Genomic DNA, 16273 nt, shown 5'->3' with positions numbered 1-16273 from the left:
ATACACCCCTTCAGGCCGGGGCAGGGGTGAACGGTGGGGTCCTGCCACAAGTTCTCTCCTCCAAGCCAGGCCCTGCTTCTGGACCCCGGGTTAGGTAGCGAGGAGGCAGTTAGTTCCCGTGGCAATGCCTAGGCTCAGCTCTCCAGAGGTACACACACACCGAGATGCCTTACAATTGTAGCTGCTGTTAAGAGCTCACTCCAGGCCCCAGGCAAAGCAGCACCATCCTGTCCTATAACACCAGCCTCCAACCCCATCCTGAATGTCCACCTCCCCCACCCCACCCCCGCCCAGGCCAAGGCCCTTGGCTTTCTCCAATATCAGTCCCCAGGAGCTGGCAAGAGGAACAGAGAGGAGACATCCTATTTGGACCTCCCAACTTCCTCAACAGAGACCCACACACAGACATGGTCACAGGCATGCGCACACACAGAGACCCTCAGATACACACAGAGATGCGTAGGGATTACGGCAGTAATCCCCAACTATCCAAAGGAAAAAGTCTTGGTAACTGAAAATTTTTAAATCCATTGCAACTTGCTCTCCTTTTCCTCTCTAACAATCTCTAAGTGTCTATGCCCCTTCAAAACCTCGTTTTTCTCTCTCTCCCCCCAACCTAGTGCTGCCTTCTCTCCCATCACTTTTTCCACCCAGTTCAAAATACTTGCAAAATGCTTCCAGAGCCCACCATGGCAACAGCTGAACCCTGGCGCACAGTGATGGTTAAGGACCTCAGACAAGCAGCTGGCAAGCCTGCCCCCTCCATCCCTAACGCTTTAGCTCTGCTATATCTGTGCACAGAAACTCCCAGACACACCCACCCCAACCCACACGTGGCCAGGCCCAGGGTCCCTCCTGTCCAGCCAGCAGATGCAGTCTCAACTTTGCCAAATTCTTTATTAAACCAAAAATCAACACCAAGCAAACTGCAGAACAGGAAATTCAAACAGCTGACTGTCCCCTTCCTCTGCCCCTGTTGCTCTTTCTGGAGCACCTTAGGGTTCAGCACTGGTTAGGGAATTAAAGCCCCTCTTTTGGTGGGTAATGAGGGTCAGATCTCTGCAGGAAGGGGACACTCAGAGCCGGCTCCATCTGTAGACCCCAAAGAGGAGTCAAGGGCTGGGCCAGGGGGCTCTGGAGCTGCAGGGGACTGGCAGAGGAGGCCAAGAATCCCAGGGGCCACAGGAGGCTGGGCAGGAGGTTGGGGAAGTTGCTCCTGGCCTAGGGACCTCAGTGAGGCTTGGAACTGGTGGCTCATGGCCACCAGGGATTTGAGATGCTGGAGCAGGGCTTGGCGGGGACAGGAAGCCCTGTGGAGGTGCTGGTCATGGCCAGCTGGTGAAGCTGAATAGGGATGCCAGGACTGGTGCCAGCCTGGATTTGGAGGCCGTTGCCCTCGCCCAGGACTCTGCCAGGTCTCAGGCTCTCCCCACAGTCTCCCCCTGCCTCTGGGAGGCCTCTGCCAAGCACAGATTCCCCTTGGGGCCAGGCTGCCTTTGCCCTGGCCCTGCTGCAGGGCACCCACCGCGGGAGGGGATCCCTTCAGGGCCACGTCTGGCCCCGTGGCCTCTGGCTGGTAGCATCTCATCTCCGCTTTTCTGTTGAAGGAGAGCATTTTGCGAACCTTCCCCCACAAGGGGCTGGACTCTGCTGTGGCCAGAAGCCCTGCCTTGGGGAGCAGCACAGCCAGCAACAGGCTTGAGTGAGTGGCTTCCAGGCCTGGAGAAAGAGGGGGAAAGAGACCAAAGGCTTGGACGGAGAGAACTCATAGCCCCCAGAAGTTACACTCTGGCTGCGGCAAGAGGTCTGGAGGTTAGACCCCAAGAAGAGCTTTCCAGTAGTGAGATGGGGCCCATGAGCTGCTGGGAAAGTAAGTAGGAGGGTGTAAGATTTGCTCTCACAGTCTGTGAAAGGGTTCACTTGGCTGAGACTGGGGCATGGATGGTTTAATCTCAAGACTGTATGATTCAGTCTACCACACTGTCCCCAGGACAGGCAGCCCAGAAAGATCAAACACTACTCAGCAACAGGTACAGTCCACCCCATGATACCCCCTCCAGGCCCCTCCCATGCTTTCCTGGATCCACGCCCTGGAGGCTATCCAGGCACAAAAGCCAAGCTTGGCCCAGGATAGCTGTGGTGAAAACATCTCTCCTTCCTCTTTTATTTAGGTCCTAATTTCAGCCAGTTGGTGGTTCCTGCCTCTGTTCTGCTATGCTGGGGTCAAATGTGACTGGTGAGTTTCTCATCAAGGTGACTGATTGGAGAGGCTGTATGTGTGGTGGTCAGGAGGCCAGTTTCTGCTACTGACTGGCTCTGTGACTCTGGACAAGTCATTTGCTTTCTCCCTACCTCAGTTTCCTCATCTATGAAGTGAAAAAATTAATAGCACCATCCTGAAGGGGTTATTTTGAGGACTAACTGAATTAATATAAGTAAAGCTTTCAGAACGTTGTCTGGCACATAGTAAACAATATACAAGTCTGAGCTCTTCTTGTTTTTGTTCTCACGTTTGCCCATCTCAGAAGTTCCCTTCTGAGATGTGGCTGCCTCCATGGAGACAGGGGTGACTGTGTCTACAACGCCTGTCTGGTCACCAAGTGAGGGGAGGCAGGGTCTGGGATGGGCATCGGGCACTCACCTGGGCCTCCAAGAGGGCGCAGCCTGGAGGGCAGGGGCTGGAAGGCAGGCAGGGGCAGCAGGACCACCCCCACCTGTTCCACAGCTGCCAGGCCATGGCGCTGCTTGTCGTTGAGGTAGGAATAAAGCAGGTGGCAATTTTGGGTGTCCCGAGAGCCCTGTGGGCACAGTCTGATCACGCAGACATCCTGAGGTTGAAGGAAGGAGAGCAGGTTTAGGAACAGTCATTCTTTGCTCCTGTGAACACCCCTGGTCTCAGCTGAACCTCTGAGAACCCTGTGAGGAAGAGTGGCCCCATTTTCCAGAGGTGGAAACAGAGGGACTTGCCCAGGGTCACACAGTGAGTCCGCAGTCACAGTGGGAACTGGACCCGGATATCTTAAACCAGGCCTCTGCTCCAGAGCTGGAGCGAAAGAGAGCTCGGGGCTGGGGATATAGTGCTAGGAGGAGAGGTGGTGCCCAAGGGTGGGCGGTTACCTTGGCCTCGGCTGGGCAGATGCTGGCCAGAAAGTCCCAGATAGCACTGGGGGGGATGCAGCCTGCGGAGCGGATCACCTGGGGCAGGGCCTGGGGACAGGTAGGAGGCCAGTCAGCCTCCCAGCTTCCCGCCCACTTAAGGCAGACTCAATACTGGCTACCCGGAAGCCACAGCCTGTGGCCAAGAGGATTGACAGGCAGTATATCAGGAGCCCCAGTGGCTGCTGGAAAGCCCTAACTACCCCTGGAGGCCTACAGCCTGTCCTGGCCAATCTCCTCCACTTCTCAGAAGCCCCTCATTCCCTCCTCTAACCCCCTACCCTCATCCAACACTTGGCTGATCATTCACTCACTCAACAATAACTCCTAAAACCCTTCTCTGGGCCAGGATGCACCAGACCCTTTTCCTGGGTCTTTCCTGCTTTACGCCTTGGGTTATAGGGAGTCCTTTGCCCATGTGTCTCTGCAGGAGTGGGGCTGCATCTAGCCTAGCACAGGGCCAAGCACAGAGAGGGAGCCAATGACTTGTTTCAGAAGGAGTGAGTGGGTGAATGAATGAATGGGGGTGTGTGTAGCTGACTGGGCTGGTCAGTGTGCAAGGGAGTCTCCGGCGAGCCGGGCAGGAGTACCCGGATGAGCCGAAAGCTGTGCCCCGAGACCAGCTGGGCCTTGACCCGGAACCGCTTAATGGAGAACATGTCCAGAGACCCCTCCCAGGGCGGCTGGCTGGGCAGGGCTTTTGTGGACCCAGCAGGCATCTGGAGCCTAGAGGGAGGGACAGAGAGAACAGGGCCAGGTGAACAGGTCACCAGGGCTTCCCCAGCAGCTCCTTAGTTTTCAGAGAAGTTCCTGTGTCCCCACTGTGGGTGCTGGAACACTGGTCCAAACATGGCCTTATGTGGTAGAGACCAGTAGGCAGGGATGATTAGTTCCATTGCGCAGATGGGGAAACTGAGGCCCAGACAAGAGGCAGGATTTGCCTAAGGCCATATGGAAAAACCCAGCCTGTGTCTGCTGCCCCAGCAGGTGGCCTCCCCCACCAACCCTGCCGGTTGCCCACCTCCTTGCCCACTGCCCCATACCTGTCCTTGGGCTCCGTGGGAGGCTTCTCCTTGGTTTGAGGCGTCTCTGGAGAGGACATAGGGACTAGGCTTGGGGCTCTCTGGAAAGCGTCATCCCCCATCCTCCTGGTGGCTATGAAGGAGGCTGGCCGCTCACACAAGGGCTTCCAGTCTGCAAAGAGCAGAGGCAGGAGGCCGGCAGCTAGGCTGAAGCCAGCCCAGGGCATTAGAAACAGAGTTTGAACCAGGTCCTTTTTGAGGTGGCCGGGAACACAGGTACCCCCGCCCCACCACCTTCTCCCCAAGCCATGAAGCCCTGTTGCCGCCGAACCCCACACTCAGCCCCGCCTGCCCACCACCCCTGTGCCCCTCCTGTGACTCTCTCCCACCCATGCAGATGCGGCAGCTGGGGTCTAGGAAGCGGTGCTCGTGCTGCTCCGTGGTGCCCTCGTGCTGCTCCGTGGTGCCTTTCGACGTGGCAGGCAGGGCCAGGGGGCCGCAGTCTATGGACACCATGGGTCCCTGGGAGGCAAAGGAGGAGAGAGGGGTAGGCTGGGAAGGCGGCTGGGGAGGTCAGCAGCCCTCCATGAGTAGGGGGCCCTCAGGGCTGTGGTTTTCTTTTTCTAAATAATATATTCTTTAATTACAAAAGTATCGTGAACTTGTTACAGAAAATTTAGAAAATATAGAAAATTTGAAAATTAAAAAATATATATATATATCACCCCTTGTCCCACCACTCAGAAACAACTGTTGATACTCTGGGTATTCCTTTATAATAGTTTACCTATACACAGAGTTTTGGGGGGTCCTTTTGTGGTTCATGTGTCCATGAACCACAGCAAAGGTATCTGCCCTGTTATACCGTCCCTGTAGACATGGCACTGATGGGGTGGGCTGGAGTGTACACATCACCTCTGCTGCTAGACAATCAGGTCGTTCCCAGGCTTTCACTGTAACAAATAACACTGAGGACATCCTTATGCTGAAAATATTTTCCTAAACTTTCAATTATCTCCTTAGGACGAGTTCTCAGAAGCAGATGACAGAATTGGGGAGAATGAACGTTTTTAAGAACCTTGATGCCCAATGCCAAATCACCCTCTTTTCCTCATAATAGAAACAGCTTTAAACACACAACAAACATTGCTTCAGGAAGGTTTGAAAAGATCTTGAAACTCTCACTCTTGCCTTAAAACCACCTCCAGAGCAGTGACAAGGCACAGGCTTTGGAGTCAAATAGCCTGGGTTCCAGTCTCCCCCACTGCCAACTAAGTGACCTTGGGCAAACGGTTTCAGGTGCCTCACCCAGGAAACTGGCATCACCCATCTCGTAGGTTATATCGTGAGCTTTGAATGAGGCATTGTTTGTAAAAGTGACACATAGTAGGTGTTCAATCGGAGGAAATGTTGCTATTCTGTGTTATCTTCCCCCTCCGCTACTCTGCAGTCCGCTCTCTCTTCCCTCTCTCTGGCTCCTCCCCCTATATTTACATTCAGTTTACTCAGGGAATACGGGTTGGTTTGGGTTGGGGAGCAGCCACGCCCTCTTAGGGCTCCTCTCCCCACAGCCAGGAGGTCTGGTTGTTGGCCTGGATACTGGTGAGGGAGAGCAGCGATTTTTGTCGGTCAAGGTCACTGCCATTTCCCCAGCGAACGAACGTGGCTCAAGGGACCCTGCGCTCCCCCATCCTGGACACACAGCTGATTAGACCGGGGTGAACATCTGACCCACGGGACACCCAACCAAAGCCAGAGCAGCCTTCTCCTGAGAGCGACTGAAGTGAGCCAAGGGGGCGCTCTGATTGGCTGCAGGAGGCTGAGGGGATGGGTTCATTGATTCGAGGGCTGCTGAGCCATCCTGTTGAGCCATGTGCAAGGAGGAGGAGCCAAGGGGGAGGAAGAAGCAGGATGGACAGGAGGATGGGGCAGATCCCCCCCACAAAAAAAGGACACTGCACAGACTGCTCTGGACTCCAGGTGGTGCCCTGCCGGAGCATCCCTAAGCCCTTCTGCTGAATAGAGCAAGTCTCTGCTCCTTGCATCCAAAAAGTCCCTGCCTCAAACAGTGTGTCTATCCCTCCTGCTTCCCAACCTGGGATCTGGTCGGAATGCCTGAGGTTGGGGGGAACTGCGGAGACAGGACTCACTACTACTCACATGAGGTGCCTTGGGGTTAGGCCAGAAGGACGGGGAGCAGCACTGAGAAGGTGCGCCAGGCCCGGTGCCAGCGTTTATCTCACCGCATGCTCACCCAGACCCTGTGCGGTGACCATCATTCCCCTATTTACGATGAAGACCTCGGGCCTCAGTGTAGTCAGATAACTTGCCCGAGGCCGCACAGCTGGTGAGGTGAGGGGCGGGATCCGAGGGCACAGGCCCTGCCTGGCACCACGTCAGGCTCCCACTTACCACCAGATCCTCCAGGGTCAGCGTCTGGTCCATGTCCCGCAGGATCTCGACTTCCCCCTTGTGGGTCAGTTTGGAGGCCGGGAGGCTGCACGGCTCCTTCTGTAGCTGCTCAATGATCTCCAGGCTCTGAGGGGCGGGGCAGCCCCAGTTCAGCCAGGGTTGGAGGACTTTGGCCACCAAGAGCCCAAGTGCTCCCTTTCCTCCCTTGAGGCCCCTCCGCTGCGGCTCCCCTTCTGTACCAGCCCTTTCCCTTCCTCCACGTCTCTGCTTCTGCAGTCCCTCACCTGGAGACCCCCCACCATCCGCCTGACCTCCCCATTTTCCACTCATTCACCCTTCAACTCAAACCCGCCCTCCTCCATGAAGCCTTCTTGAACTTCGCCTTCTCGCAAATCTGAGTCAAATCTGCCCCTGACTGTATCCCACCCACCCTCTGCCCTGGGAAGAAGTGTGGGGTAGTCGAAAGAGCACAGGCGCTAGAGCACCAGCTGTCATTAATAAAGACCCACAAGATGGTGTGGCCCTGGGCAAGCCCGTCATTGCTCTAAGCCTTAGTTGATCTGTTCTCTAGAAATGAAATTAAGAGCGTCATAGTAAACAGCGTATGTTGAGTGCTTAGCCTGGAGCCTGGCTCATAGTAAATGCTACTTGTGATTCTTATGGTTGATCAGTGTCATCCTATCTGAAACGATTCCTGAAAGCCTGTCTCTTCCCTTCTAACAACCCCTGGAGGACAGAAGCCCTGTCCTCCCAGCACGGTTGGCTTCGTGGGCATGGGCTCCATGCAGTTGCCCAGGGCCCTGCGCCTAGAAGGGCCCCGTGCTAAATACTGCCGTCATCTTGAAATTCTTTTTTTTTTTCTTGGCGGCGCTGCCGGCATGCGAGATCTTAGTTCCCCAACCAGGAATCGAACAAGTGCCCCCTGCGGCGGAAGCACAGAGTCCTGGACCACCAGGAAAGTCCCTGAAATTCTTAATCATTGAACAAAGCACCCGCGTTTTCATTCTGCACTGGCTCCACAATTTACATAGCTGGTCCTGGTTGCCCACAGTGCCCGGACAGAAGCTCAGAGTGGACAGATGCTCCTAGTGGATTCCAGTTATTAATTCTAACCAGCCCAGTGTCTGTCAGAACAAGGGCCTTAGTGCCCCAGCCCATCCCACGGGCCCTGATCCCTCGATCAGTCCCTCCCTTTCTCACTGGGGCACCAACAAACATTATGCAAGCATCTCTTGAAGCTGGCTCAGTGCCCACACCTTCCCTGCCCCGGCGCAGTTCCCTGGGAGAGAGAGACCCACGGACGCAGGGTGTATGGGGGTGTATCTGTGAACTGCTGGAGGCTGTGGGGTTCCTCACTCAGCCTGGGGCACTAGGAAGATTTCCAGCCTTTTCTGGAACTTCTGGGGCTGGACTGGAGCAGGAGCATCACACTGGGTCTGTGCCCCATGGATGGAGGATGACAATCCTGGATTCCAGGCTCTGGGTCAACATCCCCAGTCCCCCCACCCCCCAGCCCAGCTCCATAGAAAAGCAAGTGGAAGACGACACCCCCGGGGGCATCACCTCTCTACTGAGCTCTCCATCTCCAATCCCCTTCATTTCTGCCTCTTTTCCCTTTTTTTTTGGTGGGGAGAGTCTGACTCTCTCCCTGTCTGCCTGATCTTTCTGTTCCCTCGTTTCTGTTTCTGTCTGTCCTGTGCTCCCCTGTCTCATCACCTTCCTCCTCACTCTTTGTCTCTGTCTCTCCCGCTCCATCCTCGGGCCTCCCCTCCCCAAACCCCTTCTCCATGTCCTGACTTGACCCAACAGCTCACCCTCTTCTCCTCCTGGTCCCGCCAGCGGGCCAGCTCTTGGGGGGCCAGCTGGACCGAGCTCATCCGCACCAGGCCGTGGGGGCTGACGTCTCCGTGAACCACTTTGAGAAACAGGTCCTGCAGGGGGAGGGGCTGCACCACACCGCTTGGAGAGCCCCACCCAACATCCTGCCAGGGCTTCCCACCTTTGAGGGGGACCCAGCCCAGAGCCCCACTCACCAGGTTCCTGGGGTCCCGCAGGTTGAACAGCAGGCTGCGGTACTTGTTCTTGTAGCGGCCGTTGGTGGCTTGTGTCAGGTCGAAGAGGGCTGCCTCGATGCTGGCAGCGATGCCCTCCACGGCCTCCTCACTCAGCACCAGGTCTGGGTGCTCCTGAAGGCTGCGGGGCACAAGGGTAGGGCCAGGGCACCGAGCCCGAGAGGGAGACATGGGTGGAGAGCAGGGTCTGGGCCAACTCTGGTTTTTATTCTGAACATTTTCCTACATGAACCCATTTATTCTCCCCCCAACTCCGTGAAGAAGAGGTATTATCATTCTCCATTTACAGATGGGGCGACTGAGGCTCACAGAAGATAAGGGGCTTGCCTGAGGCCACACGATGAGTAGAAAAGGAAGATCAGATTGCTCAGTCCCTGCTCTATCCCTGGCCAGTGAACCGGGGCATGGAGGGAGGGGAGGAAGCCTGGTGGGGGGAGGGCAAGGCATTGGTCAGGGGAGGGGATGGAGCCCTGGCCCTGGATGTAACCCTGAATCTGCTACTGACTTGCTGTGTGACCTTTGCAGAACCCTGTCCTCTCTGGGCCTTGGTCTCACCATTAGTAAAATGACAGCTCTGTGCTCAGATCTCTGAGATAGTCCCAACACAGAGTCTCACTGTGTCTGAAAGCATTTGCTCTGGGCGACATCCACGAGGACCTGAGCAGACACTGAGAGCTGCAGCGGCTTAATGAGAAAGCACAACCCTGAAGCCAGAGACACCCAGGTTCAAATGTGTGGGCAAATGACCTCACAGGATAAAATGGGGTTAGTCGTACACACAGAAGCCCTTAGAACACGGCACAGCCCTGGGAGGTGGTGTGTGTGAAGGCGGCCCTTCAGGATGTCCTGGATGTCAGGGAACGCAGAACAAGGCCTTACCGACTCCACAGCGCCTCCCGCATGGCACGGACCACAGTGCCCCGTACCCCAATATCCAGGGGTAGCTTCTCCTGTTGGGGCTGAAGCTGAGCTGTGGGGAAACAGAGTCTCTGGCACCCAGTGAATGCTCAGGGGCAAGGGGAGGGGATGACTCAATGCTGAGGGGCTTAGGCAGGCAAGGGAGGGGTCCCACCCTCAGGGACCCAGGGCGTCTAGGATGTCTGTCTGGGAGCCGAGTCCAGGCAGCCAGCGGTCCCCACGCCTTTGGGGAAGGACTACAGGCTGATTGGGGGTGGGAGATGAGAGGAGTCTTAGCAGGGGCTGGGGCCCGGAGCTGGGTGGGAGCCCCCTGCGTGCTCAGCGGTCCCTAGAAGACAGACGGCTGCTGAGGGGCACCCTCCACGGCCCCTCACCTGAGTCCTCTCCCCGCGCTTGCTCACCAGGCTCCTCCTCTTCAGCCTCCGCTGGGCCACACTGTAGGGGAGGGGTGAGGAACCGAGGCCTTGTCTCTGGGTGCAGCCTCCCAGCCCCAGGGGGACCCTGCTTCCCCAGTCACCTCCCCAGTCCCACATTCCCCCTACCCGTGCTCCAGGGAGGGATGCCGCGTGGCCAGGGCAGAAGCACTCACCCCCGGACACTCAGCACCAGCCTCCTGAACGGGAACCCCTTCCTGCAACAGAATGAGGATGTGGAGAAGAAGGTGGAGCCCCTGGGCGGAAAGGAATGACTCCTCGGATGGTGGAAGGGGTCAGAGAGGCCACCAGAGCCCCATGCTATCCCCCTTGAGGGAGGTGGCTAGAGGATCTTGGTTTGGCAGGACATGAGAGGCGGCCAGGAACAAAGGTCAACAACTGCTCTCTCCCCAAATGCATGGAGGCCCAGCCCCTCCCTTCCTCCTCTGCTCCAGTCAAGCTCCTGAACTCAGCAGTGCAGGAGAAGGAACGCACAGACCACCGCCCGGGGGTGGCCAGCCAGCAGAGGTCTAACCCTGCTTCTGGCTATTACGTTCTGTGTGACCATGTGCAAGCCACGGTGTCTCTCTGGGTTGCAGCACCATCTCTGTGAATCAGGTGTGCATGTGCTTCTCCCAACAGGATGAAGAGACCTGTCAGTGTAAAGAACATCTTCTGTACCTGGCACCCCGCGGGGCCCCGGGCCATGGGCCTTTCCTTCCTTCCGGGCCTCTGGGCAGGTGAGGCTGAGTTGACCTCCATCATGTCCTCCAGAACCTCCAGCTTTGGAGGCAGCATCCCCCCTGCCTGGCCGTAGCCGATGGCCCCCAGGAGGTGTATCACTGCCCCAGAACCAACCTGCCAGGGGAGAAGAGCCCTTCAGAGCACTAACCTCACCTGCAATTGTTTACTGTCCTCGCTCTTCCCCGCTGAACTGTAAGCTCCATGAGGACAGGGAGCATGTATGTCTTAGCCCCTACTGTATTCCCAATGCCTAGAAAAGGCTGGCACAGAGGAGGGCTCTATAAATGTCTGCTGACTGCCTGGCCTCCATCCCAGGAGAGAAGCCTGTCTTCATTCCCATCCTCTCGGCTTCCCCTCTCACTCCCAGACACGTTCAGAGTTACCTGGACCCTGTACTGAGACCCTTCTCACCTTTCTGACCAGAGAGGCATCTTACCAGGGAGCCATATCCTGTTCTGAGCCCACCTTCTCTTCCTCAAAGCTCTGTCATGCCCCTTTTCCAGGGTCACTGACTTGTCTTTTGCCCTGAAACAGCCACGCGGCGAACACATCCACCACCCCCTCTGAAAGCCTGCTGATCACCCCTCTATTGCCCCTGAGAGGAAGCCCTTCATGACCATTTCAAGATGCAGGGTGGTTCTGGGTCTTCTAATGAGCTATAGAATCTCTCCTGCTCCCCTTTTTGCATTGGCTGCCAGGAAGCTTAGTATTAACTTTAAGCCTAGATGTTGTACCTTCCCAGGATTGGGCGGGGGGTTGTTGTAACAAGATTTCCCCTTCTCCTTCCCCTTTTCTTGCTTTCTTTAGACTTTAACCCATTTGAGTGTGTTTTGATTCTTTTAATTTATTACAAAACACAGGGAATTGTTTTGAAAGTAGATGGGTCTAAAAACTAATCCTTGAATGAATGATCATGAATGGTCAGGTTCCAAGGTTTGGGGGAAAATAGAGGTCTGAGATTCACATCATAGGAAGTGGGGAGTACTAGGAAGCTCCAGAGGAGGGCAGGCTGGGGCAGGGGGCTGAGATCGTCTCTGGGGAGGACCCCTCCCACCCCACCACACCTCAGGAGAGAGAGGAAAAACAGCAGTAATAAAAAGGAAAAACCTACGTAACACACATGCTTCACCCCATGGGCCATTTTCATTGCCTCCTTGGAGAGAAAGAGGATACAGACATTAGAATTCAGAGAACCCAGTGACCCCACTGCATGGAATTCACAAGAAAATACACACAAAAGTGAAAGATGTACATTCAGTGTTCACTGGGTTGGCATTTATAACAACAACAAAAAAACTGGGTACAATCCAGTGGCCATCAAAAGGGTAATGGTTAATAAACGGTTACATATCATACTATGGATTCTAAGTGGCCATTAAAAAGAGTGAGTAGTAATAAAAAACTACCATTCATCAAGGGCTTATAACGCAGCTGACCCTGGAGGAAGCATGTCATACATGATCTTATTAAGGTCTCAGAACAACACTATGAACTATGTACTATTTCCATCCCCATTTTACAGATGAGGAAACTGAAGCTCAGAGAGGCTCTGAAATGTCCCATAGCTACTAAGTGACAGAGCTAGGATTAGAACCTCGTTCTGTCTGACTCCGAAGCCCAGGCATTTAACTGCTAGGCTATGTGGAGAGCACTGACAGATATGGTAAGATTCATGGAAAGATGTCAAGCTGTATTGTTTGGAGAAAAAGAAAAAAATAGGTTATGGAGCAGTAGGTGTTGCATAAGCCCATTTATGTAAATATATATTTATAGACGCATAATAGAAGTTATCTCTGGGGAATGAAATTCCAGGGGGATTTTCACTTTCTACTTGTAGACACTTGGGTATTTATGTTACTCAGAATGAGCATGTGTCTCTTTTATAAGCACAAACATACTTTTTAAATTAAAAGACAAGTTCAGAACAATGTGTGTAGTGTGCTACCATTTGCTTTAAAAAGAGAAAGATTTTTTTCATTGTATTTGCTTGAATCTGCATGAAATATCTCTGGAAGTATCCACAAGAACCTGGTAACAGAGGCTTCCAATAGGAAAAGGACTGGGAGTTGGGAAGGAGACTTTTCACTTTTTTTTTTTTTAAACCATGGGAATGAATCAGCCTTTCAAAAAAGTAAATTGAGATGGGGGGAGGGGGTGGCAGAGAGAAAACAGGGGACATCTGGGAAGGAAAACAGGAAAGAGATTAAGAATGGTCCTTCACAGTTTAAAACCTTTTGACTGGCCCCTGTTCTCAGGGGTCCACATACCAGCGTTATGAGGCTCCAAAACAATAGGCAGCAGAATCAGACCAGCAAAGACTTTAGATACTGGACTTATCAGACAAGAATACAACATATGTATGTATGATATGTTTAAAGAAATAAAAGGCAATGTCGAACATATGAGTGAAGGGCAAAAATATGTATTAAAAATATTAATATATATATATAAAATCTGAAGGGCAGATTTGGTTGGGGACAAAACACGACTTCTGGAAATAAAAATATGATAAGAATAACTACTAAAATTTAAAAGTCAATATATAGGTTTAACAGCATATTAGACACAGCTGAAATAAGCTAGTGAACTAGAAGATAGACTTAAAGAAATTATCCAAAATATTTACAGCACAGAGACCGTGAAACACAATCAAAGAGACACAAAGGCTAGAGCGAAAGGACTAATATCACTATGGAACTAAAGTTCCAGAAGGAGAGAGGAGAAAATTGAGCAGAGGGAGTATTTGAAGACAGACGGGAAATAATTTTCTGGACTTGATACAGGACGACAATTTACAGATTCAAAAAGCTCAATGAATTTCAAAATGTTTAAGTAAAAGTAAATCCACACCTAGACACATCATAGTGAAACTGCTCCACACCAATGATAAGGAGATCCTGGGCTTCCCTGGTGGCGCAGTGGTTAAGAATCCGCCTGCCAATGCAGGAGATACTGGTTCGAGCGCTGGTCCGGGAAGATCCCACATGCCGCGGAGCAGCTAAGCCCGTGTGCCACAACTACTGAAGCCCGTGAGCCACAACTACTGAAGCCCGCACACCTAGAGCCCATGCTCCGCAAGAGAAGCCACTTCAGTGAGAAGCCCACGCACTGCAACTAACAGTAGTCCCCGCTCGCCGCAACTAGAGAAAGCCTGTGCACAGCAACGAAGACCCAACACAGCCAAAAATAATAAATAAAATAAATAAATTTATTTTTTTTAAAAAAGGAGATCCTAAAAGCATTGAGAGAGGGGAAAAAAAAATCTAACACTTTAATAGCACTGAAAATGTGCTACCACTGTTCTGAATGCTTTTCTTGTTAGTTCACTTAATCCTCATCACAACCCTGTGAGTTAGGTACTGGTACCATTATTGCCCCCATTTTACAGAAGAGGAAACTGAGGCACAGAGAGGTTAATCAGCTTGCCCAGTGTCATACAGCTAGTAAACCAAAGATCTAAGATTTAAATCCTGGCAGTCTGATTCCAGAGGCCACACCTTTAACCGCTAATGCTATAATGCCTGCCTCTCACAAAAAGACATTCTACCTACAAAGGAAGGGTGGTTAGACTAACAGCTAACTTGTCAATAGTAATATGGAAGCAAAACATAGTAGAATAACATTTTCAATATGCTTAAAGAAAATATCAATTGTGCACCCACACAAAATATTTTTTGAGAATAAAATAAAGATATTATAACTTATTTACAAAACAGAAATAGACTCACAGACATAGAAAATAAAGTTATGGTTACCAAAGGGGATAGCGGGGGCGGGGAAGGATAAATTAGGAGTTTGGGATTTACATATACCCACTACTATATATAAAATAGATAAACAATAAGGACCTACTGGGTAACTCAGGGAACTATATTCAGTATCTTGTAATAACCTATAATGGAAAAGAATCTGAAAAAGAACAGATTCAGTGAACTGAATCACTTTGCTGTACACCTGAAATATTGTAAATTATACTTCAATTTTAAAAATGGTTTAAAATAAAAAATAAAGATATCATAGAGAAAACCAAGAGAGTTATTGTTTTCTTGATAATTTTATTTTTCTCAATAAACAAAATGTTAAAGGATGAACTTGAGGCAGAAGGAAGGAAAAATGATCCCAGATATAAAAGCTGAGATGTAGAGAGGAATTCTGAGCAAAGAAAATGATAACTATGTTGTTAAATCTAAACGAACACTGATTATATGAAACTATAATATTTGTGTAATTTGTGGGATTAAAAAAATAACTTAGGACCAACTTACTAGATAACAACAGCACATAAATTGGGAAGGTGCATGCTTGGAACTAAAGCATTCCCAGATCGTCATATTACTTCAGAGAAAGATAAAGACAGTAACTTCCTTTATACTTTGATAGGTCAGGTATTTGTGTTAACATTTCTACAACAGCCACCAAAAGAATACAAACAGGGCATAGAGGGATAAAAAGGAATAAGAAAAATTAATCAATCTAAAAGGAGGTAATAAAAGGGAGAAAGTGTATAAGAAAATGCAGGATATAGGCAAAGCACAAAATAAGACAGTAGGAATAGAGTCAAATAAATCAGTAACTACAACAAAGTAAATGGACTAATATTTCAGATTAATGCAAAAATGATCAGAACTTTAAAAAAAGGAAATCCAGGGCTTCCCTGGTGGCACAGTGGTTGAGAGTCCGCCTGCCGATGCAGGGGACACGGGTTCGTGCCCCGGTCCGGGAAGACGGAGCGGCTGGGCTCGTGAGCCATGGCCACTGAGCCTGCGCGTCCGAAGCCTGTGCTCCGCAACGGGAGAGGCCACAACAGTGAGAGGCCCGCGTACCACCAAAAAAAAAAAAAAAAAAAGGAAATCCAATTATAAGACACTTATAAAACCTATTTCTGAAACATAACAATGCAAAAAGGTTAAGAGAAAAAAATGGAGTAATATGTGAGTGGGCAAATACTAACCAAAATAAAGTTTTGTAGCTACACTAGTCTCAGATAAAACAGACTTTAAGGCAAAAAATAATTAGAGGCAAAGACCTCATTATATAATGATTAGCAATTTCAACAGAAAGCTATAACAACTCTAAATGTATAAGCGTCTAATAACATAATCTCAAAATACATAAAGTAAAAGTTGACAAAGCTATGAGGAAAAAGACAAAACCACCACTATAGCATGAAATTTTAATGTATTTCTCTAACTATTGCTAAATCTAGCTGACAAAATAATCAGTAAGGATAAAAAAGATTGAATGCAAACAATGAAGAAGCTTAATCTGTGTACATATATAGAACACTGTTCTTAATATACGCATTCTTTTCAAGTATACATGTAACATACATGAAAATTAAGCACAACCTGAGCCATAAAGCAAATCTCAACAAATTTCAAAAGACTAGTATTTTTTAGACCAACGCTGCCCAATTAATTACAAATGTGAGCCATAGGTGTATTTTTAAGTTTTCTAGCCACATTAAAAAAAGGTAGGGCTTCCCTGGTGGCACAGTGGTTGAGAGTCCGCCTGCCGATGCAGGGGACGCGGGCTC

The 16273-nt window shown here is 51.0% G+C and overlaps 1 protein-coding gene across 1 annotated transcript in view; it reads right to left on the bottom strand.

The window, feature by feature from the left end:
* Window positions 1-894: 894 nt before the first annotated feature.
* The window catches only part of SPOCD1 (SPOC domain containing 1), a 100840-nt gene continuing 85461 nt past the window's right edge, over window positions 895-16273 (bottom strand). The window contains exons 5-18 of the mRNA XM_055083215.1: window positions 11849-11890; window positions 10675-10851; window positions 10170-10211; window positions 9955-10015; window positions 9542-9632; window positions 8624-8783; window positions 8405-8521; window positions 6591-6716; window positions 4568-4700; window positions 4200-4350; window positions 3747-3882; window positions 3118-3207; window positions 2642-2828; window positions 895-1719 (exon numbers count right to left, since the gene is read on the bottom strand). Of these exons, the coding sequence (XP_054939190.1) occupies window positions 1052-1719; window positions 2642-2828; window positions 3118-3207; window positions 3747-3882; window positions 4200-4350; window positions 4568-4700; window positions 6591-6716; window positions 8405-8521; window positions 8624-8783; window positions 9542-9632; window positions 9955-10015; window positions 10170-10211; window positions 10675-10851; window positions 11849-11890 (2181 nt within the window). The 3' untranslated portion in view covers window positions 895-1051. The remainder of the gene's footprint in view (window positions 1720-2641; window positions 2829-3117; window positions 3208-3746; window positions 3883-4199; window positions 4351-4567; window positions 4701-6590; window positions 6717-8404; window positions 8522-8623; window positions 8784-9541; window positions 9633-9954; window positions 10016-10169; window positions 10212-10674; window positions 10852-11848; window positions 11891-16273) is intronic.

This window comes from Physeter macrocephalus, chromosome 3 (genome assembly GCF_002837175.3).
Source record: "Physeter macrocephalus isolate SW-GA chromosome 3, ASM283717v5, whole genome shotgun sequence".
Lineage (NCBI taxonomy): Eukaryota > Metazoa > Chordata > Mammalia > Artiodactyla > Physeteridae > Physeter > Physeter macrocephalus.
Note: the sequence above shows the minus strand (reverse complement) of the source record. Positions and strands in the feature narration are given on the sequence as shown.